This window comes from Festucalex cinctus, chromosome 11, assembly GCF_051991245.1.
Source record: "Festucalex cinctus isolate MCC-2025b chromosome 11, RoL_Fcin_1.0, whole genome shotgun sequence".
NCBI lineage: Eukaryota > Metazoa > Chordata > Actinopteri > Syngnathiformes > Syngnathidae > Festucalex > Festucalex cinctus.
In genome coordinates, this window is record NC_135421.1 from 17,337,959 (window position 1) to 17,363,714 (window position 25,756).

At 39.0% G+C, this 25,756-nt stretch overlaps 3 protein-coding genes across 7 annotated transcripts in view; 2 read left to right on the plus strand and 1 right to left on the minus strand.

Annotated features, from left to right (window-relative positions):
- The first annotated feature begins 435 nt into the window (after window positions 1-435).
- On the plus strand, window positions 436-5,549 carry osgepl1 (O-sialoglycoprotein endopeptidase-like 1). Its single transcript, XM_077537730.1, has 7 exons — window positions 436-824; window positions 1,018-1,405; window positions 2,758-2,962; window positions 3,589-3,737; window positions 4,821-4,951; window positions 5,025-5,096; window positions 5,162-5,549. The coding sequence occupies exons 1-7, from the start codon at window positions 604-606 to the stop codon at window positions 5,241-5,243; spliced, it is 1,248 nt and encodes a 415-aa protein (XP_077393856.1). The 5' UTR covers window positions 436-603; the 3' UTR covers window positions 5,244-5,549.
- Window positions 5,418-9,009, minus strand: fkbp7 (FKBP prolyl isomerase 7). Its single transcript, XM_077537731.1, has 4 exons — window positions 8,807-9,009; window positions 7,760-7,911; window positions 6,241-6,368; window positions 5,418-6,170 (listed from the first exon to the last, which is right to left on the minus strand). Exons 1-4 carry the CDS (start codon window positions 9,007-9,009, stop codon window positions 6,009-6,011), a joined length of 645 nt encoding a protein of 214 aa, XP_077393857.1. The 3' UTR covers window positions 5,418-6,008.
- A 1,238-nt stretch (window positions 9,010-10,247) lies between these two features.
- glsb (glutaminase b) overlaps window positions 10,248-25,756 on the plus strand; it is a 27,852-nt gene continuing 12,343 nt past the window's right edge. Inside the window, exons 1-10 of one of the 5 annotated variants that reach the window (XM_077537724.1) lie at window positions 10,248-10,622; window positions 16,447-16,543; window positions 17,462-17,583; window positions 17,967-18,096; window positions 18,529-18,608; window positions 20,207-20,370; window positions 21,174-21,232; window positions 24,452-24,484; window positions 24,565-24,623; window positions 24,747-24,813. In XM_077537724.1, the coding sequence (XP_077393850.1) occupies window positions 10,363-10,622; window positions 16,447-16,543; window positions 17,462-17,583; window positions 17,967-18,096; window positions 18,529-18,608; window positions 20,207-20,370; window positions 21,174-21,232; window positions 24,452-24,484; window positions 24,565-24,623; window positions 24,747-24,813 (1,071 nt within the window). In that variant the 5' untranslated portion in view covers window positions 10,248-10,362. The other 4 variants (XM_077537725.1, XM_077537726.1, XM_077537727.1 and 1 more) reach the window with 4 other exon arrangements.

Sequence of the window (25,756 nt, forward strand, 5' to 3'; positions counted from 1 at the left end):
GTGGATACACGGAAATATTTACACGAGACACCAGTGGGGCTTCAAACAAGTAGAACTAAAAAAAATAAATTAAATAAAAAATAAATAAATAAATACAAGTAGAACTAATTTAAGAAAAAGAAATATATCGTATAATATTTATAATAATTGCTTTCCTAGGTTATAACAACTACCATTATTTTACTTATTTTTTTAACGTAATGAATGAAACATTACACTCTCGAGATACGTCTGTAAAGTAGGTGGTTATAATCAATTTTATGTAGGTGGTAATAAAGTCAAGACAAAGACATGCCTTCAGGGCCATATGTCTATGTTCAGGGCAACAGCAATGTTTTGTTAACCTGTTGCTGTTGTTTTTATTAAATCTATAATTTCGAAACAGCTGGTGGCGCAATTGCTCCGCGATGTCAAGAAGAAAAGACGACGTAATAGTCGAAGAATAAATGAACCGGAAGTAGATCAACTTTGATTTTGGAAGAATAATAAAGTGATGTGTTTACTGATAGTGTCGCTCTCTCTTTTCGCTAAAAACGTCAAGTGAGATGAAATCTTTCTCAGTCACCTGACATTTTAAATTAACTGCAAAAAAAAACTGTTAGCATGTTCCCTTCCAAAGCGAACAAACTCATCTTGAGACTGGGGTTGCTATTTAAACGGTGGCATGGCGACGTTGGCATGGGTAAACGCTCCACCGGCTCCGGTTCCTCTCGGCTTGTTTTGGGCATCGAGACGAGCTGCGATGACACCGGAGCGGCCGTGGTCAGCGAGACGGGCGCTATACTGGGAGAGTCTCTGCACTCCCAGAAAGAGGTACACCTCAGGTGAGACGATGACCTGTTCACCTGTCATTCCAATGGTCAAGAGAGCCAGCGTTCTGATCTCTACCTTATTTTAAATGACTGTGTTTGTTACACAAGCATGACAAACAATATGCATGACAGATAAAACAGAAACCAACATGTCATGGTCAAGTTGAGAAAATTGCTTGTCTAAAGTTCCGCTCTCCCAATATAGGACTGGCGGCATCGTCCCCATCGTGGCCCAGCAGCTCCACAGGGAGCACATTGAGCGCGTCGTCCAGGAGGCATTGGAGCGCAGCGGCTTGGACCCGCGTCAACTGTCGGCCGTGGCCACCACGGTGAAGCCGGGCCTGGGCTTGAGCTTGGGCGTGGGCCTGGAGTTCAGCCGGAGTTTCGTGAGGCGCCACCGCACGCCCTTCATCCCCATCCACCACATGGAGGCCCACGCCCTGACCGTCCGCCTGCTCCAGCCCGTCTCCTTCCCCTTCCTGGTGTTACTAGTGTCCGGCGGGCACTCGCTGCTCGCGGTGGCCCGTAGCGTGGATGATTTCCTTCTGCTGGGTCACACTCTGGATGAAGCTCCGGGTGAAACGCTTGATAAGGTGGACCACTTTGAAGTCATTCATTGCCGTGGGTTTTTATATTGGTCGATTGCAATCCACCCATTTACTGCCACCGACGAATATCATCGTCAAATATGTGATCGTCTCAAGCCCAACTTGTCCGCGAAAGTCAAGCTTCTACATAACTGTAATGACCAACAGATCCATGTAGAGGGTGATGTCCCAATTTTGAGGTCGGCACAGCTCTTGAGTAGGAGAAGGTAAATAATAAAATAATAATAAAACATATATTAAAAATAAAAAATATATATAAAAAATAAATAAAAGAAAAAATAAATAATACAAATATCTAAAATATATAAATAAAATAAATGGAGTTTGCATGTTCTCCACGTGCCCGCGTGGGTCTTCTCTGGGTACTCCGGTCTCCTCCCACATTCCAAAGACATGCATGGCAGGTTAATTGGGTGCTCTGAATTGTCCCTAGGTGTGCTTGTGAGTGTGGATGGTTGTTCGTCTCTGTGTGCCCTGCGATTGGCTGGCAACCAGTACAGGGTGTCCTCCGCCTACTGCCCAGAGCCAGCTGAGATAGGCGCCAGCACCCCTCGCGACCCTTGTGAGGAATAACCGGTCAAGAGAATGGATGGATGGATGAAATAAAATAAACATTTTTTACTAATTAAATCTAAAACTAATTAACTAAAACTCTAATTTATATTGGCAAGTCACCTTAATTATAACAGAGGAAAATGCATGTTAGAAATCGGTCAAGGTTCATCCAACTCTAATCTAACTAATTAAACTATCCATCCATTATCTTAACCGCTTGCTCCTCACAAGGGTCGCGGGAGGTGCTGGAGCCTATCTCAGTGGCTTCGGGAAATAGGAGGGGTATACCCTGAACTGGTTGCCAGCTAATTGCTAATTAAACTAAAACTAATTTGTAATTAATTAAAAACTAATAAAACAAAAATAGTAAATAAACATAAAATAAATAAAATAGTAAATATAAATTAATATAAAAAAATATTATATATATATATATATATATATATATATAGTATGAAAATATATACAATAAAATGTAAAAAAATATATTAAATGTAAAAAAAAATGATTAAAAATATAAATAAAATAAAAAACTAATTTATTTACTAATTAAATCTAAAACCAATGAAACTAACTAAAACTCCAATCTATCTTGGCGCGTCACCTTGATTAGAATAGAGGGAAATGCACATTAGAAATCGGTCAAGGTTTGTCCAACGCTAACCATTCACATTGCAAGTTAAATTTCACACTTTAAAATTTTAAGGATTGCCAAAACAACTCCCTGCATAGGTGACACGTGTCGCCATCTCATTTATTTGACTAATGTTTTTGATCCACAGGTGGCGAGACGTCTGTCGCTGGCCAAGCACCCGCGTTGTTCCACATTGAGCGGCGGACAGGGCATCGAGCTGCTGGCTCAGGATGGCGACCGCTTGCGGTTTCCTTTCAAGACGCCAATGGGACAAACGTATGACTGCTGCTTCTCTTTTGCCGGACTACGAACTCAAGTAAACATGACCATAGAGAAAAAAGAAGCAGAGGAAGGTACGGGAGGAGAACAAACACGTAATCAGCACAGAATGTTGCAAACGTTGAAACATTTTCCAAAAAAGTCACTTTAACCATTTTCCGATTTGAACCCTTATCCCTGCGTCCAAAGTCAGCGGTGTTGCCCACTAACATTTTCTAAGAACATTACATTTACTTCACCTTCAGTACACAACAAAACTGTCAAAAACGGTGACAAGTTTCAGCTCTGGGTCAAAAACAATGAACCCATTGTCTCTTTAAAAAAAAAAAAATTAAAAAAAAAAAAAAAAAACAATGAACCCAATCTTGGGTAAAAGTTACCCAATCGGCTCCAAATCCACAGCTACACAGCAAGTTGGGTTAGGAAAACAACCCAGCACTTTTTACTCATCTGCTGACGCTTTACTCGCCAGGCCAGTCCTGCCTTTTATAGCCATGAACATTTAAAGACACTAGTAAGTGTGCAAACGTGACAAGGGTAACCCCATGTGGACAAAACTAAAACCTGCAACGCACATGTACATTTTGTTGTTCAAAAATACAAGAGCAACCTTTATCTACTTAATTGATCACCAAGATAATTGGTAGCGGTAATGACTTGGTAGCTTGGTATGAGGGACTCGCTTTCTCTTTGTCCTCAGGAATCGAACGTGGAACTCTACTCTCTTGCGTGAACGACTTAGCGGCCGCGACGCAGCACGCGGTCGCGTGTCATCTGGCCAAGCGCACGCATCGTGCCATCCTCTTCTGCAAGGAAAACCGACTGCTGCCCTCGCTTGAGCCCACGTTGGTGAGTAAGTGTGTGTCCGCAAAACTCCAAATTTCAATGAGCAGCATTTTTGTAACTTAAATTAAAAAACAGATGAAACTGCAGGCCTTTTTTCTCTAGTCTTGTTTACATTTTTAATATGACTGTCATAATAGTATAATTGTCATTTAAATATTCGTAATATTTTTACATTTTAGTTATTTTGAAATGTTTTTTTAACTGTCATGCATAATTGTTACTGGTAGTTAAATATTTTTAAATATTAACAATATATTTACATTTTACGGATGAAAATATTTAAAAAATATATTTTTTAATGATATGACATTGCCATAATTCATTATTTTAAATAAACAAAGCTAAAATTTTCATTTAGGTTAAGAAATAAGGTCAGCAAAATTAACATTTTCTTTACATTTTAACATTAACTGTCAAGTATAAATGTTGTTTAAATAGTAATATTTTTTACATTTTAGTTATTTTCAAAATGTTAATTTATTTTTGTAACTGCATAATTATTTGAATATTTTTAAATATTAGTAATAGTTTTACATTTTAGTCATAAAAATGTTAAATATATTTTTTAATGATATGACTGTCATAATTTATTATTTTAAATAAACTAAGCAAACAATTTCATTTAGGTTAAAAAATAATAAGGTCAGCAGAATAAATTAAATTTTTTGGTGTAGTTTTTCAAACAATCAAATTCAAATGCAAAACAAAGAAAAATAATATTTTTACAGTAAAAAAATAAAAATGACAAAATTACCGGTATAAACCTAGTTTTATCATGAAATATATATTACCGGTAATTAAAGAACTATAAATGCCAGAAGAATACGCTTTGGGAAAAATTTACCAATCCATTACTTGGGTCATTTTGTATAAAAACTAATCGATTTTTTGTGTTTACCCAGAAATTTGGGTTGTTTTATTTGGTCAAATTGACCTGACTAATGCATCGGTCCATTTTTTTATTTTTTTTTTCATCCCAATGGAACATTTCTGACCCAAGTGTTTTCAGAGAATGTTTTGTTTTTTGCTTTGGATTTTAAATTGAAGCCACAACACGGCCTCCTGATACTCAACGATATGTTCCAGGTTCTGTCAGGAGGCGTGGCGAGCAATCAGTACATCCGCAAAGCTCTGGGCATCATCGCCGAGGCGACCGGCCTCCGCCTGCTCTGCCCTCCAGCCAAATTCTGCACCGACAACGGCGTGATGATCGCATGGTACGGCGCCACAATATCTTTTGAACCGTCAAATGGCTTTTTCTTGAGTTTTTTTGTTTCTTTGTGCAATCAGGAACGGTGTCGAGCGACTCAAGGAAGGTAAAGGAATTCTTTCCCCTGACGCCGATGTCAGCTACGAGCCAAAGTACGTGTTCGCGTATGGGGAAGTATTATTGAATTTCTAGTCGATTAAATATTAATGTTGCACAGGGCACCACTGGGCATAGACCTCACGTCACGGGTGAAGGCGGCAGCCATCAGGGTGCCGTCAATCCGGATGAAGATCTCATGAACGGCGAGAACATCAGCAGGATCAATTGTGTGGGTATGATAGCGCTCAAAATAAAATGTAAATACAAGTCTTCACAAATGAAGGAGTTATTTTTTGAAAGCACATGGGACATGATGTCATTTTCTTTACATTTTTTTTTTTACACAAAAGCCTTTAAAATGTGTCAAACCCTAATTTTGAAATCGAATGAACTTAACCCTCCTGTTACGTTGGGGGTCAAATTGACCCGTTTGAAAGAGTAATCGGCATGTACAATGAAAATTCATTTCACATATTTGTAATGAAATAAAAGTGCTGTTTCTGGGGATTTTACACTGACCTGTATTATATGACTGGATAGCCCATACACACCAGTGCAAGCCGTTCAAGTCGCAGGGCGGCCATCTTGTTACTCCCACCTCGCGAGCAGACTACTTACGCGGTATACGTACATATGAGACATATATAGAAAAGTGGAGAAAAAAAATAATTATGGTTGGGGGCGGGGGGTATATTTAAGTTTCTGACACTTTTAGGTAATTAAACATGCCTGAGTCGATTTGTTCTTGCAGGAGACGCAAGCACCAGGATCCTGCGAGAACAATTATTCTTTACAGTTGTAAAAAAAAAAATGAAACGCCATCTGCGCTGACACAGATTTTTCAGCGTTATAAAACTTCAGTGCCTTCCGACCCAAAACACATTTGACTATGGAAAATTAAAAAAAAGAAGTCACAGGCTAGAAGAAACGATACAGCATTGTGAATGTCATGCAACCGAAAGGGACTAGAGTTCATCGTGTTTATAAATGTTGTACTCATTGGCGCTGATGATCCCGTCTTTGTCGGCGTCGGTCTTGCGGAAGATGTCAGTGATAATCTTCTCGTAGAAGGCGTCGTCTCGCGGCTTGTCGTCCTTTTCAAACTCCATCTTCAAGTGGGCTTTGATCTGAAAATAGCAGGAAAAATTGCTTAATTAAGGAGACGATTTTTTCTTAATACTGCCAATTTGTTCTGACCTCGGTCTTGGTGAGAGTTCGATCTTGATTGGCGTCGATTTGTCCAAAAGCTTCCATGCTGCGCGGACCCCGAGACACGGAGAAGACCTCCACCTCAAATATCACCGTCGCATTGGGTGGGACAGGACCTGCATTTAAAACGGGACTTTTTAATAATTTATCTGTCAACAGTTGGTATTTTGTAACTTGGTGAGGAAGTGCTGCCACCACGAGTGAAAATACAAGCCACGAAGGCTATATAAAATTAACACTCTCACAAAGATTTTGTCCACCATTCTCCAGAGTTAGGCTGGGGCAAAGATCAGATGACATGGTCTGAAATACAATGTCAAACCCAATAGGTAAGCAGTTTTATTGGGTCAAAATGACCCAGGGATGTTGTCGTTCCTGAAAAACCAACATAACATTTTTTTTTTTTGTGTGTGTGTGGTTATTGACTTAAAATTGGTTATGATTTAAAAGCCCCGGGTCAAAATGACCCAGGGATGTTATTGCTCCTGAGAAACCAATATAACTATCATCATTTTAGGGTATTTTTATGACGTTTCTAACTGTTTTGTGAGAACAAAATGTGTCGGGTCAATTTGACCCAGGGACCTTGGCAGACTTTTTATTAGGTTTCTGAGTCTTTTGAATGATTAATGATCTTTAAGACTTTTTTTCAAGCATCCTATTTATGATTACTGTTCTTGAGAAGCCAACCTAACAAACAGTGTTGATGGCATTTTTATTCCCCTTTCGACTCTTAGATGATTAAAAGGCCCCGGGTCAAATTGACCCGGGTACACTGTTGCTGGTCTTGAGAAACCAACTTATAGTTTGATGACTTTTTTATTTATTTTAATTTTAAATTCCATTAATCATCCAATCGTGTCAGCTTTGGGTCAAACTGACCCGGGGACATAATTGACTTCCTGGTAAATGAACGTAACAACAGTACAGTATAGTTAGTTAACTGCGCTTTTCACTCTGTAAGACATGTTTCTTTTTTTTTCTTTTTTTTTTATGAGAGGCTATTCCAGTTCCGACTCTAGAATGATTTAACAAGTCACTGTTGCTGGTCTTGAGAAACAAACATTATTTTGGGGCTTTTCTTTACATTGTATTTTAGTTTTTAAAACTCCATTAATCATCCAAACATGTCAGTTTTGGGTCAAACTGACCTGGGGACATAATTGCTTTTCCTGGTAAATGAACGTAACAGGTTAACAGTATAGTATGGTTAGTTAACAGCGCTTTTCACTTTGTAGCTGTAGGAAGTGAGGTTTTCATGCAGACGGCTACAATAGTCGGCATGCACATTCCAGCAACGAGCAAATAAAGTGAGCCAGAAGTCGTGTGGGAAGTCAAGTGTAGAACCTTAAAACCTGAGCACATGCTTACAGTCATGCTGGGGAGAGACCAGAAAAGGGGAACCCAGGCCCTCCTCTCAGATAGAGTAACTGCAAGGCAAAGACACAACATGACAGAAGCTCGGATTGAAACAAAAGCGAGGGTGGCGTCCAACCGGCCCGGTTACCTTTGCCTTTCTCGCCAAAGGCCAAGGCGGACGGAACGGTTATTTTCCTCTTCTCCCCCGCGCACATGTCGACCATCCCGATGTCCAGGCCCTTGATGACTTGCCCCACGCCAAGAATGAACCACTGCGGGTGGCCGGTTTTGTCGTGGCGGCTGGGATAATACAATGGGAAATAATAATAATAATAATAAAAATACACTCAGTAGTGCCTCTTGGGCGACAACTCTCTGGTTTTCATGTTAGTTACACAATACCTGAAAATGCAGCTATTTTTGATTGCATGTGTATTTTTGTGAAATGTACACTATACATTTTAGGGGTCCCTAACACAACCACCCACCCATGCCTGAGACTAAACAGGAACAGGAAGTTGGGCATTTTGTTTTTAAGAGGCCATTTTGGTGGCAAATTGCTTCAATAGTGCCCTCAGGAAAATTAGGAAGACAAAAGCTTCTCACATCTCTTTTACAAATTGACAACATTGGGTGTGGTGTACATCGCAATAGAATGTCTGAAAAAAGTCTCAAGGACCCGTCCTCAAAATTAAACAGGAAGTCAGCCATTTTGATGTGACCCAAGACACAAAATTGGGTAGATGTGACTAATCACAACAGGACACATGGGAAAAAAGTATTGATCCATTCTTTTTTTCCCCACCATTTAAATTATTCTTTATGAAAGTGGCAGCGTAATTTTGTAACCATGGTGAATCTGCACACTTTCCAGCATGCTTCGCAGCGCTCCTTGTAAATAGTTGTTGCTCTTTCTATGCTTTGTTGTGAACTTTTGATACAGTACACAAATGTTCAAATGAACATTTCAGATGAAAGTGCTGGAGGTCAAGTGAGGATGTGTGTTAAGTGACTGATGAGCCTCATACTCAAGACTGTGTCAAAAAATATCAATTTGAGAAAGTCCTTTATATATATATATATATATATATATATATATATATATATATATATATATATATATATATATATATATATATATATAAATGTATATAAATCAGTTGCTAGTAGGTGTACGAGAAGTTTTGCCACTGACCTGCAGTAGAACTGAGATCCATCTTTCTCGAGGAAGCCGTCATAGTGGACGTTCATAAGGTCTCCTCTCTTGCTCCTTTTTTCGCACGTGTCGGGCTGGTACACCACCTCGATCTTGACTTCATCTTCCGCCCAAACGCTCGCCAAACGGAGCTGAGAGCACACAAAGACGCACAGTGTGTAGGAGCTCACCAACTTCCACATGTTTCGACCGCGACGTCTGCAAAACTGCTGCAGTCGTGGCAACTTTTTCCCTTTCTGTCGTTTGGACACTAGAGGGCGTGGTGGAGGTGTAAGAGTAAATAATTTTGCCCTGAGTCAGGTCTGACAGGTATGAATGCCTAGCCGGTTTGTTGATAGAAAAAATCTGAACGTCCATCAATTTTATATTGTGCTTGTCCTTTTAGGGTCGCTGCTGAGCTAAAAGCTGACTTTTTGATCAGATAACGAGGCTTCCTCAGTAGTGTTTGCCAGCTAATTGCAAGATATATGCAAAGAAAAGAAAAAAATACTCAAAAACACATTTCACGTCCAAGGTTATTTAGCAGTGATGCACAACTAAAGCTTCATGAAGAACTTGATAATTTTTTGACTCCTCTAGATGACATACTTGATTTAAAGATTGCACTAGACATTATATTTAAACCAATACCACCATCTAGAGGAGTGAAAAATATTGCAAGTGCAAAAGTGTAAAATTAAGTTTCATGAAGATTTATTTTAACAATACTTACTGGCATATATTCTTTATCCTGTGCAAAAAAAACCCCAGCTATAACAAAAACAACTCATGCTATACTGCAGTTTACTGAGCAGTTGTGGCCATCTTCTTCTTATTTAATTCCATATTTAATTAATAAATGACACATTGAATTATTTCACGACACATTTATTTATTTAATGGTGTATTTATTTAATGTTGGCACTTTTGGTCCTCCATATCACACTCAAATGTAGTTAAAAGAAGACATAATAGATATGATATGTTTTTTTTTGTCTGTCATCAGCAAAGAAAAATAAAGTTTTACAACTATTTACAATGCCCGCTGCAAAGCATGCTGGGAAGAGCGCTGCCTCACGATCGTTACAATAGTATTCTGCCCCCTGCTGGCCATAGCACGCACACCAGAACAAGCCACAGAAAGTGTTACTCGTGTAAAGGCATGAATAATTCTTAACATTAGATTTACTTATGTCTGTATGTTTTTGGTCTTGGGGCGAATTGTATTTGTAAGTCAGGACCCCGCTGTAATGAGCTGAGCGCAGTTTCGTAAAAAAACAACAACAACAAAAACAGGTTCTAATATCCGCGAATATGCGGGGGTTCACTGTACTGTATACGCTAACTGTAGGTCGCGTCGTATCTGACGTCACTACCTTTTAACCAATGGGAGCCGAGGTAGGTGTCAACCTGTGTCTGTATTTATAAATCGCGCCGGTGGCTTATGAGTCATCGCCTCAGACATCTCGACGTGTGTCGAATCATCTCTTTCAACGCGGGACCTCCTTCGAATCTAAGCAACGCATCTCCATCCACCAAGGCCGACGGGGATTGAGATGTTTCATTTTAGGCTCGCCACAGCGCTCAAGGAGTTGTTGAAAGCCAACCTCAAGTGTCCCGCCGCCGGGTGGCTCGCGAGCCGCCACCGGTGTTCGGGCACCGCCTCCTCCTCCGGGCTCAAACTAGTCCTCCATGGCTCCGCTTACCGGGCGGCAGCGTCCGGCCACATTCGGCCGTACTGCATGAAGGCGGGCGGCGAGTTGAAGCTGGACGAACCGAAGAAGAAGGACGACGGCGTCGAGGCGGCCGCGGACAAGTAAGCAAGGCGACTCCCCGTCGTGGTTCTTATCTTGGCTGGCTTCCTTTTTAGCTTAACTGGCGTACGGTGCGCACGAATTACGTCTGGAAGCTCAAAGACAGAATATTACCGGGCCCGCGTTTGAGGCGTCACCTTTTGTGTTTTCGCCATTTGATGTTTGAAACACGCAAAATGAAACCAAAAGGCCACGGAAACCGAAATGAAGCGTTTTTATGGACCCTTATCTCAAAAGCACAAATCCACATGTGCGTGGTGGTACGACTGCTGCTAATACTTAGCTATGACGTCGTAATGGCACAAATATATTTGTTCTTGGTGGTGAAATGTAACCACGCCGCCTTAAAATACTAATTGTTACTCGGTTGCTGTTGAAAATAGCTCTTCCCTTTACTCCTTGTGTGTAATTTGAGAATATATACGAAATAGTTAGAGGACAAGAAAGGACACATCCAGACTATGCAGTGGGTGTACCTGAGAGTAGAACCACACAAGAAACACACGTCAAAAGTGACGGTTAATTAAAAAAATATATATATATATATATATTGTAATATGTTAACGTAAAGGGATACTTGACATATTGAACCATTTTAAGCAGTAAACAGTTAATGTGGTAAGTTAATTATTTTTCATGTACAATTAATACCTTGAAGAAGTATTTTTTTTTGTTACTCATCACTCACTCACTTACACAAGCTTAAATCAGGTAAGCCACACATGGTCTCCCAGGCAGAGAAGCGAACCCACGCCAACCAGCACAGAAGGTAAGTGACGGTCCCACGCCCCCACCTGGAGCCCTGAAGAAGTAATTTTTCTACTTGCTATCGACTGATAATGACATCACCCATGCCGAGGGAGTAGGCAACGACCAATCATGGCTCAGTTTGCTGACCAACCCCAGAAAACAGGTGAGCCATGATTGATCGTTACCTACTTCCTGATGTTGTCATCATCCGTCGACAGTGAGTGGAAAAAAATAGTTTTTAAAGGTATTAATTGCACATAAAAAATAATGAAGTTATCAAATTCATTCTGGACAAAATGTTAACTTTTCACTGCTGAAAAGTGTTCATTGAGTCAAGTATCCCTTTAATATGTCTAATTACAATATCTATAAACTAGACTAAGATGATTTAAAAAAAAAAAATGAACAGGATGTCAATCAAAGCAGGTAAAAATGCTGTTTTTTTTGTTTTTTGTTTTGTTTTGTTTTAATCATTATCTTGTTTTTCCAAGCATGGAAAGTAGTCTGGTTTTCATGCTGGTTACATGCTGGCTCTTTGCGAGCGTGCAAAATTTGTACCCCAGGAATGTGAAAAATCATTTTTGCAAGGTTGTTAAAAAAAAAAAAAAGAAAGAAAAAAAGGAGGTATGTATGCGTTTTAGAGCCCGAGGTGGCTAATCTGCAGTGAAAAGCAGCATTTTAATTAAATTGCATGAATGCAAATGATTCTGATTATACACACACGACAGTATATTTCATTGGTGTGTAGAGCACAAAAATAGCATGCACACAAACACAATGTGCAATTATGTAATGTTAAATAGATAAGTGATATGCTCGATTTATCAGGGCAATTTTCCCCATAGGAGGTCGAGCCATGGAATTTGACCAAACAATCATATATATATATATATATATATATATATATATATATATATATATATATATATATATATATATATATATATATATATATTAGGGGTGTGAATTGCCTAGTACCTGACGATTCGATTCGTATCACGATTCACAGGTCACGATTCGATTCGATACCGATTAATCCCGATACGAATTTATAAGTCGATTGTTGCGATTTTTTTTTCATTCAAATTTAGAAAATACTAATTCTGATGCTTGTAGAGTGTAAGATTTATATGAAAATGTATTATTTATTTATATGAAATTTCAGTCTTATAGAGGTTGTAATCTGTTTCATGTTTGAACAGCATTAAAATAAAATATTAAGGCTTAATGTTCCGTTCATATAACATTCTTCCATGCTCAAGGTGTGAATCCTAACCCGAAGTCAGACGTTTTGTTGAATATTTTTCCATTAAAAATGGAAGTTCAAAAATCGATTCACACACCCAAAAAAAAAAAAAAAAAAGGCAATGATGATAAGACGTTGAATCGGTAAGACTACCGAATGAACAATTCTGAGCTCTTAAAAAAAAAAAAAAAAATCGATTTTTTTTTTATTGAATCGATTCGAGAATCGCGCGATGTAGTATCGCGATATATCGCCGAATCGATTTTTTTTAACACCCCTAATATATATATATATATATATATATATATATATATATATATATATATATATATATATATATATATATATATATATATATATATATGTGTGTGTGTTACAACTTAGTTTGAATGCCATTCTGAACCAAACTGTGCAGCTTTGTGGAAACTTCGCACGCATGGTATGTAGGACACAACGTTGTCTTGTTAAGGCTGGACACAGTGCCAAGTGTCTAAATAAAGGCAGGTACACCCACTTGAAATCCCAGTGAGCTATCTTGAACGTTAATTGGGACTGTAGCTCACATACAGTAGTAGATTAGCTGGGCAGTCATGCTGGTTCCGGGGGACATAACACGCAATGGAGTGCATGAGCTGGAAGAGCAAAAATAAAGACACAGTTACATATCAACAAATAAATTGATTCTGAAAGGACACCTTCAGTAACTCGTAATACAGGAAAATCCATTTTGCAGAATTGGAGTGTGATTTTTGGGAAAGTTTAGGGCTGCTTTTGAGACTTCTTTTTGCAAGCACATTAAGGAAATTCCCTGAATTAACATGGTTAGTTACTTTAGTCACATCTATCTGAAATCTATATGTAAGTTGTTTTTTTTTTGTTTTTTTTTCTTTTTACATATGTTAGGGATGTAACGATAACGGCAATATCATGATATCGCGATATTAAAACTGCCACAATATATCGTTGTTGTCATGTCACAATATTAAAAGCAGCACATTTAAAAAACAAAAAAACAAACAAACCTCAGGTTGATTTCCATTTGGGCAGTTCTAGCACCCTCTGGTGGATATTTTTTTTTTTGTGCAGTTTAATTTTCACATGGCATGTTTTGGCCTTTCTATGTTTAAAATTCATGCTAATGGTCAGATGAAGGGGAACGTAATATCTAAGTGCCTCGATATTAAGTGCTATTCGATACTGTAGATTGTTTATATGCACTGCTGTAATGTACACAATGTGCACAATATTGTGTGTTTTTTTAAGGATGAGGTATTTTTACAATATCGTGACCTTTCTTTCGCCAACCTCATCACAATATTGTGATATTATATCGTGACCTTTATATCGTATCGTGCTGTTTGGATATCGTTACACCGTAACTGTTAACATTTAAACGTAGAGTGGGTCATGTTGATTTTGGGAAACGGACCTAACGGAAGGCCGAAGATGCACAGCAAAGCTTGAGTGGAATCAAGCTGCGACTCTGCGAGTAAGCTGACTAACGACGGAAATGTGTTCCACGACTGTAAAGGATTAAGGAATCAAAACAAAAACCAAAGGCCTCGTGATAATGTGATGCGTGACAAACAGAAATAGAAAGGAGAAGCCACGATTGATATGTAGCGCGTTTGGCACGGGGTCGGTGTTAACCTGCTGGATATGGAACTACTGAGCTATGTTAATCTGCTATTACATACTTTGGCTTGACACATTTGAAATGAGTCACACACTTGGGGACAGTCAAAAAGAACACTGGTAATGATTTCATATTACAGAAATGAACAATGGGCTTATTGGTTTCGGTCGCATTGATCCAAAACAACTCTTTTTAAAGAGTTTAAAATTTTTTTTATTTTTTATTTTTTTTTAAAAGTTTGTCTGGCATTTTAAAAAAATGAAAATAATCAATTTTGCTTGTTAAAACATAATCTCAGAGGTGATTCCAAACCTGTCCAACTTTATAGAGCGCTTTAATTCATTCAATGGCAGGCACGTATTTATATGAGAGTCCACACATCCCAGCCAGATATTTTAAAATGTTTCTCGTGTTAGCAGCTTAGAAACCAAAAGGATCGTACAAGCAAAAACACTCAACAGAGACTCAGATGCTTTCATGCCTTGTGTGCACGCTCACCTTCAACTGCCCGGCGCTGGGATGTTTGCACATTTATTACACTTCATGTGTTATGGTGACCAAAAAAGAAAAATCAATATAGTCAGTGGAGAGGAACCATCATGTGAAATGTATCATCCATGTGCAATAACACACCATTTTGCTGAGTGCTTTCCTAGTGCATTAGCTGCATTTGCTGACTTGCTTCTGCTGCACTTTTTGGAGACAAATGCCATATAAATATTGTTATCAAGTTGAATTAGCTACATAAGAGTGCTTTGTGGTTACCTTGAGTGCCGGTTGCTCCGAGGGGAAGGCTGTGAGGTAGTAAGACACCCATTTTGGACTTGACTGTTGTGTCAGGATCAGCGTGTGAACAGGACTGCACTGTAGACTCTATTAATCCAAGCGTCACGACAATTTGGCAGGGCTAAGGGCCAGGGAATCCCTGGAATTCACATTTGGTTTTAGCCACTTTGCTACCTCTAACGGCAAACACCTCAAAGTATCATTTAACCCAAAATGACCCCATGCCCACTGCGAATATTATTGTCCAAGTTCCACTGGAAAAGGCCAATAAACATCTGACAAAACTTGAGTGAATCTGATGTGCAATTCGATGAGGATGAAGTGCTGCATCCGTGTGTGAAAATGCAATCAATACGTAAACAATCGATGCTGTTACCATCTTCACAAGACTGAGGTGCTCGTTTTTTTTCTTGGTTGCAGCCAAGGTTATTTTAGTTAACAAAAACTAACGGAAAAACTAAAATAAAAAAAAACAATTTCGTTAAATAAAAACAAAAATGCTTTTTATAAAACAAAAACTTAGTGAAACTACATTACAGTATGTATACAAAACTAAAACTAACTATAATTATAGAAAAAAAATTCCTTCGTTTTAGTCTTTGGTAATTAATTTAATGCATGAACATTTGGGGATGATTTTAAATGTGATTTTAAGTACGGTAGATTTATTTCGATATTAACCGCCGGAATAAAGACGTTTGAAAGTGTCACACAGTGACATCATCTAGCAGCAGCCAAAAGAAAAGCACCTTCGCTCTCATTGTTGTTTTTTAAATATTGTACATAAGCAATTAAACAAAACTAATACTGAAACAAACTAAATCTAAGCATTTATTAAATAACTAAAACTAATAAAAACTAATAGAACCACACTGAAAACACATTAAAACTAACTAAATTTAAAAAACAAAACTCAAAATGAAATAAAAACTAACTAAAATGAAAATTGCACAACTGTAATAACCCTGGTTGCAGCTTCCATTGTCATGATAGCTAAAGACGCATTGACCCCGCAGTAGAAGTGCGCTGTCATTTTTTTTCCCCTTGGTAGTATTTTGATGGCTGGGAGTCGTTTTTTAAATTGTAGAAAAAAAATGCACAATTTGTGTCCTTGAAAGTTTTGCTTTCCAAATGACTGCTGTTATGTCAGTAACTTGCCAACATAACAATTTTTATAGTTGATTTATTATTTGAAATAAGTCTTGCGTAAATGTGTGTGTCGAGCAAAGTGATGTTGGCATTGGAATTTGCCCAGTTGTTGACGCTTTCACTATCACCAAGCTGCTGTTTGCATAACAGTGAACCAGATTTTCTTTTATTGTCAAGTTTATGTACACAAGGAATGATAACAAGATGAGATATACATTGCAAATTGAAGTCACAACCGGTTGATGTTTGTCCAACTTAGGAGACGAAATGCCGGCATCCTGCCCAGTCTGGAGGATTTGCTTTTCTACACAGTCGCCGAAGGTCAAGAAAGCATTTCGGCACATAAATTCCTCACAGTAAGTCCTTCAATTGTTTTTATTCATAGGCCTGACAAACGGCCATTTTGAGGACTGTCTTCTTGAAAACGCAACAATCGTTGTAGCTGTGTTCATCTTTGTTAAAGTGTGTGTTTAATTGGTGTTGCAGCTGGTGATGGACAAATGAAGCTTCATGAAGCACTTGTGATATCTTTTGACTCCTCTAGATGGTACTCATCAGTTTCCTTTGCACTAGCCTTGATATTTAAACCAAGTACAAATACCGGTATATTACAAGTGCTTCATGAAGCTTCATTTCCCCATCACTTGTTGCAGCTATGAACCCCCAAATTGACTTAATAGCGCCCTATCTGAATCCCCTCCGAGTCCCACAAAAAAAAAGTCTCGAAAACCATTGTCTGCAATGATGCAGGAAGTCAGCCATTTTGGTTTGAAGGGTCCATTTTAGGGTCCCTCCAAAATAAACTACTTCCACAGATTTTGTCCCATTGCTACCAAATTTGCACCAGCTAAATTATCAAACAAGAAGTTTTTAGCCATCTTATTTTTGTTTTTTCTTAAAATACTTTGGAATCTCTGTGTTTATTATAATTCTTTGGACAAATACGTCCCCTGATACCGGTTTCACAGTTGGACACGAAAGTGGGTGGACATTTGTATCCTAACACGACCCTGAATGAGGACACAGGAAGTCAAATATTCTGGTTTTAGTGTCATTTTTGGTCATTTCAAGGTGTTTTTCAAAACAAACCCGCATTAGAGAGTTTGTTGGAAGCTTACCAAATTTAAACCTTGTTACTAATAAGACATTGTCAACATTAAATTGTGAAACAAGTTGGATTTTGACTCTCCATAAACTCAATGAGCTTGAAATTAAGATGTTTTATTTTTTTACTTATTTTTAAATGAATGTCGTTTATTATCTTATGTTTTCAGGCTCTTAAAACCACAGGACTTCGCACAGGAGATCCCAGACTTAAGGAATGCATGGAAACACTTAAGGTGACGTTAAAGACCACTCCGGACGGCGTCACGTTGGACAGGCACCAGTTCAAGAAGTGAGTGTCATGTACTTCCCAAGTTTGGAGGAAAACTTCACAACTTTACATTATATAGCTAACGCAATCTAGTATTTCTGTTGTGTTTATTGTCAGTTGAACTCAATATTGTTCCACAAAGCACTTTTGAGTGTTGACACAATAACGCCCGAGCGTAAAACGTACATGGCACACATCATCTCGATATGGGTTCATGGCAGCTGACGCGGGTGAACCGATGAACCGCCATATTGTTGATGAAGCTTCTTCATCGACAAATCTACGTCAAGTTTGTCTCACATCAGGGTTGCAAACTCGATTGGCAAACTTTTTTTTTTTTACCCCCACACCCCTCAGTTGCATGCAGTCGCTGTGTTTGAGCATGCTGTTTGTTTGTTCATCAGGTGTGTCCAGAGCAACATTGTCCTGCTCACGCAGGCCTTCCGCAAGAAGTTCGTCATCCCAGACTTCCAGTCCTTCACTTCACACATTGACGAGCTATACGAGAGTGCCAAATCGCTCTCAGAAGGGCAGGTTTGTCCCGAGATCTCCTTTTATCAGTTCACTAGTTGACGTCAAACACTCCCTAAAAAGATGTCGGAAAATGTGCAGAAATGCTTAAATTCGTATTTGGACAAAAGCACGTCACGGACGAATATGTCTCCTTTCAGAATACGGTTCAAAACAGGTAAATTAGGGGAGGTTTTCTTTTCTTTCCACTGTGTCTTGGCAGTTTCAGTATACATTTATTTTTAAGACTTTCTTGTCTCCATCTGCATGATCATGCATTAACTTTAAAGCACAAATGATGGCTGCTGTTTATCAATCATGACTCATGTCCTTTTGTCACATGCTCCTTTTGTTTTGGTGTCCTGACTTGAGGGGTCACGTGGACGTCGAGCTGTAGCTGTGCTGCCCTTGTTTTTTTCAGATGTGATGCTTCACTTTTTTTCTGTACTCTTTCAGGTCGCCGACTACATTCCTCAACTTGCCAAATTCAGTCCAGACATGTGGGCTGTCTCGCTTTGCACGGTGGATGGCCAGAGGTGAGGTGGGACTACAACCAAGTATCAAGGGGGTTGATTATAGCGCTTTTTAAAGTCTTTTACTGGTTTAAATTGCTCTTGTGAAGTACCTACAGGTATAATAATCTTGCATACAGCATTATTAGTGGGAGATACTGCATGTGATTGGTGGTAATTGACTGGTTTGAAGAGGAAATACAAGATATGAGAGACTCATCTGACAAAAACTGCTAACGTTTTCATCATTTTGTCTTCCTGCGAGGTTACTTTGCTTTGGGAAGTTGAAAATGAAAACGGGGAAATAATGAATGCTTTTAAAGAGGTGTCGCAACAGTTGTTTTGAACATCATGTCCTGTGCCGTGTAAACCGAAATTCCATTGGCATGCAACGCGTTTGTGTAAGAGCAGAAGTCATAAAGATAAACTGGAGCTAAACAAGCGAGGTCATTGCCGTTTACACTCATTTCGTTATTCTTTAGATTTTTCCCAGAATATTAAGAATCCATAAAATTCGTAACGTGACAGAATTTCCCCAGTATGTCTTTGTCAGGTTTACCTGTTTGACATATATTAAATACGACACAAAAAGGAGAGAAGACAGTCAGTTCAAGGCTCGTGAGGAGAAAGGAGAGGAACTAACTGATACAATTCACTATTGCACTCTGGAAAAAAAATCCCCTCCTCAACCTCTTTTTATTTGTTTTCCACGCACCTAGACATGGGTGTTCCAACCCCAAAAATGCAAATACAAGGCATAGTTGGAACACAGTGTACTTGTTTGTCTATGTGTTGTGCATGTGAGTGGAATGCTTAAAAAAAAACTCACAACTTTTTGCAAGGTTCTGGACTCCGCCAACACAAACTCAGTTATGCTCTAATGAAGGTCAGAGAAAGAATTTGTCCTTGACACCATTTTCACCAATGGACTCGAAATTGGGTCGACATCAATATAATCATAACATAATGCCTGGAAAAGACTCAAGGATCCATGTATAATATTGAACGGAAAGGTGGCCATTTTGATTTGAGGCAGACATTTTTTTGGTGAATGTAGTTTTTCTGCCGGCAAGTAAGAGAAAAAAATAGCCCCGTACACTAGTTTGAATATGAAATTGGGTAACGATGTTTGCCGTAACAGGACGAACAAATAAGTCCCACACACCCATGTCCCATATCAAACAGGAAGTTGGCCATTGTGGTTTGAAGCGATCATGATTGGCTACACACAAAATTGGGCGGACAAGTCTTATCCAAAGCAAACAAGTCGCAAGAAACGGGGGCTCAAAATGGAACAGGAAATGAACACAGAAATAAAACCTAGTCACCAATTATCATACTAGGACACACAAAAAAAGTCTAAGGGTTACATCGCAAATTAAACAGGGAGTCAGCCATTTGGTTTAATTTTGATTTGAAATAGACATTTTGGGCTCATTCTAGTGCTTGTACTTTGCAAATCTCCTACTAGCCCAAATCGGAAGCAGGTACTAGACAGATGGGGGTTGCTACTGTGCGTATGGAAGCTTTTCTTTGCCTATATGCCATGCCATTTCTTTGTTGTTTTTGTGCACTGTTGCCAATCGAGACCCCTCCAGCTGACTGTTGTTTGTGTGTTGTAGATACACGGCGGGCGACACCAAGGTCCCCTTCTGTCTGCAGTCATGCGTCAAGCCTCTCAAGTACGCGGTGGCCGTAAATGACCACGGCACAGTGTATGTGCACGGTTTCATCGGGAAGGAGCCCAGCGGCCTGCGTTTTAACAAACTCTTTCTGGATGAAGACGGTGGGTGGGCAGATTTGACCCGTTAACCTTGAATCTATGAGGCTCGAATGCCGCCGAAAATTTTTTTTTCTCCCAAGCTTCATTTTGTACATTATGAGAGAAAACACAGAACGTCCGCCTCCCAGTTCTGAGGACTCAGGTTCGAGTTCAGGCTCCGGCCTTCCTGGTTGGAGTTTGCATGTTCTCCCCGTGCCTGCGTGGGTCTTCTCCGGGCACTCCGGTCTCCTCCCACATTCCAAAAACATGCATGGCAGGTTAATTGGGCTCTCCGAATTGTCCCTAGGTGTGCTTGTGAGTGTGGATGGTTGTTCGTCTCTGTGTGCCCTGCGATTGGCTGGCAACCAGTCCACGGTGTACCCCGCCTACTGCCCAAAGCCAGCTGAGATAGGCTCCAGCACCCCCCGCAACCCTTGTGAGGAATAAGCGGTCAAGAAAATGGATGGATGGATGAGAGAAAACACCATGTCGTCCGTCAGAGATTTTTATTTTTTTTAGTTGTCATGTCATGTCACAGGAATTTTGCCAGCCCTGTTGCGCAATGTGATCATGTGGTTGAGGAATTGAAGGTGACAACTCTTAGAGAGTTCCTGCCGCGAGCATGTGGGAGCGGGCAGCTCGACAAGGGCGGGACCAGCCTAACCGCATTGTTTGGCACAGCGCCGTCCAGATTGCACTGACAAATGATTAACTGCAAAACAAACTCGGATGTTCGGAGCTTTTACGAGCGTGCTTTGCATCGTACGGCGTGTTGTTTACAGTTAGCAATTGGCCCACATATTAACTGAATTCTTGTTGCTTTGCAGATAAGCCCCACAACCCGATGGTGAACGCCGGCGCTATTGTTTGTACTTCTCTGATCAAGGTAAAAAGCAAGACACTACTTTTTTTTTCTCACGTCAGTTTGTATCAGTGTTAAAAAAATGGATTTCAAAGGCTTAAATCGTATCTACAAAACAGACAGTATTGTAGTAATTAAGTTATTAAATGGTTCCTTGAAACTCTTTGCTTCAACACACAACAGAACGAATCATTGGACCCTCTTCTACTATGATGTCATGTTGTGCTGATAAGAAACTGGATTTCCTTTCGATTTTTTTGTTAATTTTAGAAGCAAGGTCAAGAGAAAAAAAACACATGGAATCGGATATCCTGAGATCAGGATCAGGCCTCTTCTAAATGGGGGAAAAAAATCCGATACGTATCAAATATCTGTCAACGCGAGTTGGCAGGGTAAACGCGCAGATTGGATCACAAACCCCGTCAGTGTCAGCTTGCCTTCGTCGAAAATAACCTGATTCCTGATTTACACGTTTGTCTGCCCAAACAACCACAAAAAAAACCCTTTCAATTTCACAATGTAGTAATGTGCTTGAAATAGTTTAAATCAACTTGGGGGGGTCAGCCAAGGGCAATTAAGCATGGCGTAAGGTTTGACATTGGGATTGATGTCACTGCCTGGCATTGACGCATGTGGAGTTGTGCAATTTGTGGTGCGTTTAACAAAAGTCCCCTTTCATGCAAAGTTTGCTAGGGGTTAATCTTCTGTGGGACGTTGTGATGGATGTTGGTACTGTTGCCAAGTCTGTTTGTTGGTCAGCAACAATTGCCTTTTAACACAAACAGGCTGGCAAAGCGAATCTCAGGTGTTGAAGTGTACCTCCGGCTTTCTGCTCATCCCTTTCACATGCCCAGCATTGTGTCTCAAGTCTCAGTATATCTTATAATGCTAAAGAGAAAAAAAAATATCCCAAGTACCTGACACTCCCCGAAAGCTGTTTATAATTGTCTATATTAATGCTTCAAACCGTAAATGTACAATTGAGTAGGGGTGTTAAAAAATTGATTTGGTGATATGTCGCGATATTACAGCGCGCAGTTCTCATATCGATTCAATATGCAGCCGAAACGATATTTAAACATCAATTTTTGATGATGGAAATATTCAACAAAAACAACTTAATTTGGGTTTGCGTTCACACTTTATGCATGACAGAATGTTATATTAATGGAACGTTAAGCCTTCATATTTTATTTCAGTGCTGTTCAAACATGAAACAGTGGTCACAGTTATAAGCCTGAAGTTTCAGATAAATAAATTCATTTTCATACAAATCTTAAAGTGTAAGTGTACAAGTGTACTGATTAGTATTTTCTAAATTTGAGTAAAAAAAAAAAATCACATTAATCGACTTAAAGTTTTGTATTGGGATTAATTGGTATCAAATCGAAACATGACCTCTTGAATTGTGATACGGATCAAATCGCCAGATACTAGGAAATTCACCCCTACGATTGAGTATGATCACAAAAATACTTGATTATAGTTTTAAACTCATCTTTCTTATATACTTAGCCTGGGCTTTTCTGCCAACTTGTGTTATAGTATGAGCACAAAATATGTGAATGGGTTTAAAACACACACACACACACACACACCCGCATTCGCTGTGGCGACCCTTGAAGGGAAAAGCCGAAAGAAGAAGAAGAAGACACACACCCCCGCACAATCGCTACGATTGCTTTAAGCCACCGCTTCATGTCAGAATCTGCATCAAAGCTTTCTGTATGCTCTTGCATTAAAAAATAAAAATAAATTAAAAAAATACGTGTAAACACGTTTTTGGGAGGGAAGGACAAAGTATTTAAAAACGTTTTTACACGTTTTTGGGGTTGAATGAGTTAATGTTACCTGAAATTTTGTAGTGACCAGCAACAGGGGAAAAGGCCAGCTTTGACGAGTTGTGTGAAAGAAAGGGGCAAACTGTTAGTTGTCCTATTCTGTCCTCAGACGAGGCTGAGATCGTAGCAAATAATGAAGCTGCCGCAAAACTCACCTCAGCTAACCAGCCGCTCTACGAGGCAGCCGCTTGTGGAATGCCGGCAGGACAGTCGCGTGCGTCTGCATCTTTTGGCAACCCTGTCTCAACATGCTTTTATTTTTTTTTATTTTTTTTTTATAAGTGAAAAAACAAAAAAAACCAAGCTGCTGGCCAGTTTGCCCTGTGAGCTTTAATTTGAGTGGGGAAAACTATGGGATGATTGCCATGGCCGTATGCCCCTTCCCAAAGTGTTCCGTGGTGCTTGAAGGCTACATACTGTTGCTGTTTTTGTATGTTGCATATTTTCCAGACTTAGGAACTGTGGGAAATAATGACTGCTGCTGCAGGTCAAATGACGTTGGTAATTTTTTCTTCCTTTTCCATATCTTTCTCCTCGCACTGCCCCCTTGCCCCCTCCCCCCAAACCCTCAATCCCTCTCCCCCTCCCCCTTTTCCTTATCTTCTCCAATCAGCCTGTAGAAATCCTATGTAGTGACTCTTCATTCGTGTATCTTTGTTTGTTTTTCGATTTCTTCTGCACAGTTAAGTGTAGGACTTAAAAATAAAACTTCTTTCATATTTGGGAAAATCGGCTCTTTAAACTTGTAATCTGTAAAATGAAAAAAAAAAAAAAAAAAGAGAATGGTTTTGTTTGTGTTACAGCACTATAAATACTGTGTATATGCATGTCCATTTTATACTTTGTGCAATGTTCTCGAGGTGGTAATAATAGACAGCATCCGAAAAGGCGACGTGTGTACAAATCTACCACAAACGGGGTCAGAAGCTTTGAAATGTATTCACCAACATTCATATTAAGTTGACATGCAGTTTAAACAAAGACACCAACATCTACACGACAATATTTTGCAGTACAAAAAAATGGAATGCTGTGCGTCACACTCCATTTACAAACATGAAAGACAGTAAGGGGCTGTGCTTTTAAACAGCTTTTTGTTTGTACATCATTCCATGTACAGTCATTTGAATTTGTAAGTATTTATTTGTTTGTTATTAACTGGTACATAACACACATTTACTAAATCCCCATGCAACTGCAAACTATTTCCCTCTTGGTAACCTAAAGACAATCTGTAGCCATTCTCTTGAACTCATAGCATTACTATGTGATTTTTGGAAACATCTAATCATATCTGCTCATTCTTTAGTATTCTGCTGTAGTGTTCTCATTTTACTCTAATAATTTTTTTCTGGTTGAAAGAACTACACTTAAAAAACATTTTTGTTTTTTATTCCCTCAGCAAGGTGAAGGTAATGCGGAAAAATTCGACTATGTAAGTATTAGCACACATCCTGATTCAAGTTTTAGAAATGGACAAAAGTTTGCTAAATGTCCACTTTTTTTTGCCTTTAGGTGATGAACTTCTTGAAGAACATGGCAGGAAACGAATATGTCGGTTTCAGCAACGCCACGTAAGTCGCTGAAAAATAAGTTTATTGCCCACATTTCACTTGTGTGATGGCCACTGGCATTTTATATACATGCACACCCTCAATACAAAGACAAGTAACGGCATTGTTGTGTTTGTGTCACAGATTCCAATCTGAGCGCGAGTCAGGAGACAGAAACTTTGCCATCGGCTACTACTTGAAAGAAAAAAAGGTTTGGGCGTCATTTCATAATGTGCACCACTCTGATGCCACTGGATGATTTTTTTTAATTTAATTTTTTATTTTTATTATCAAATGTTTATAGTAGACACGGAAGAGTGACTCAGTAAATTAGAATGTGACAGAAAAGTTCAGATAAAAAATGAAACTTAAATTAGTGCTGTTAAAGCTAAACTAATTAATCACAAAAAAATGATAGCATTAATCATGTATTAACGCAGATTAAACACACTTAATTTTGACTACAGATGATCCTTTAGCTTGACAGCGATGGTTACGTTGTTAAAGGTAGCACAGGTTGTGTTTGAACAATAAACATAACCACGCATTAAAGTCAAGCATTTAATAAATGTTTGCATATGATATTGAGAAAACTATTTCCCCCCCCCTTTTAATTTATGCAAGTAATTAACGGATTAGAAAAAGAGGAGGATGAGACTGTGCAGTGGGATCAAAAATTAACATCAAATGTGGAAAGAATTAATTAATTAATTTTTAATTAATTAATTTTTCTCCAATTAGGTCGACTTCTCAAAGATGTCAGTCGGGATTTTTTTTTAAGTGGAATTTGGTGTCGCCAATTAGCAAAGTGGCTCAAGTTGTAAGCTAACCCACGAGCTAACCATTTAGCCTCCTGCAAAAAAGTTAGGGAAACATGTCCAAATAAGTAATGGTATCTGGTGACTTACAGGGGGTGAATAAATGTAAAATTCAGCCCTTACCGAAGTGCTAAAGAAAGAGGTATCATTGTTGCATGTCAGAGCGCGACGGCACCGAAGGCTCCCGTCTGACAGCCTGACAGCAAAATTTGTTGATAAAAAGCCTTTTTGATTAAGCAATTAATCGAAATTCTAAGGTGTGATTAATCTGATTAAGAAATGTAATTGTTTGACAGCTCTAAATTCAACTTAATTTAAATCAATTTAAAAAAAGTT

Excerpts from the sequence above, each read along its gene's own strand:
- osgepl1 (XM_077537730.1), top strand. The coding sequence starts at position 604 with ATGTTCCCTTCCAAAGCGAACAAACTCATCTTGAGACTGGGGTTGCTA. Across the intron at positions 825-1,017 it reads CAGAAAGAGGTACACCTCAG|GACTGGCGGCATCGTCCCCA; the intron begins GTGAGACGATGA and ends CTCCCAATATAG. Across the intron at positions 5,097-5,161 it reads GATGTCAGCTACGAGCCAAA|GGCACCACTGGGCATAGACC; the intron begins GTACGTGTTCGC and ends AATGTTGCACAG.
- fkbp7 (XM_077537731.1), bottom strand. The coding sequence starts at position 9,009 with ATGTGGAAGTTGGTGAGCTCCTACACACTGTGCGTCTTTGTGTGCTCT. Across the intron at positions 7,912-8,806 it reads GGATCTCAGTTCTACTGCAG|CCGCCACGACAAAACCGGCC; the intron begins GTCAGTGGCAAA and ends GTATTATCCCAG. Across the intron at positions 6,369-7,759 it reads CTTTGGCGAGAAAGGCAAAG|GTCCTGTCCCACCCAATGCG; the intron begins GTAACCGGGCCG and ends TTTTAAATGCAG.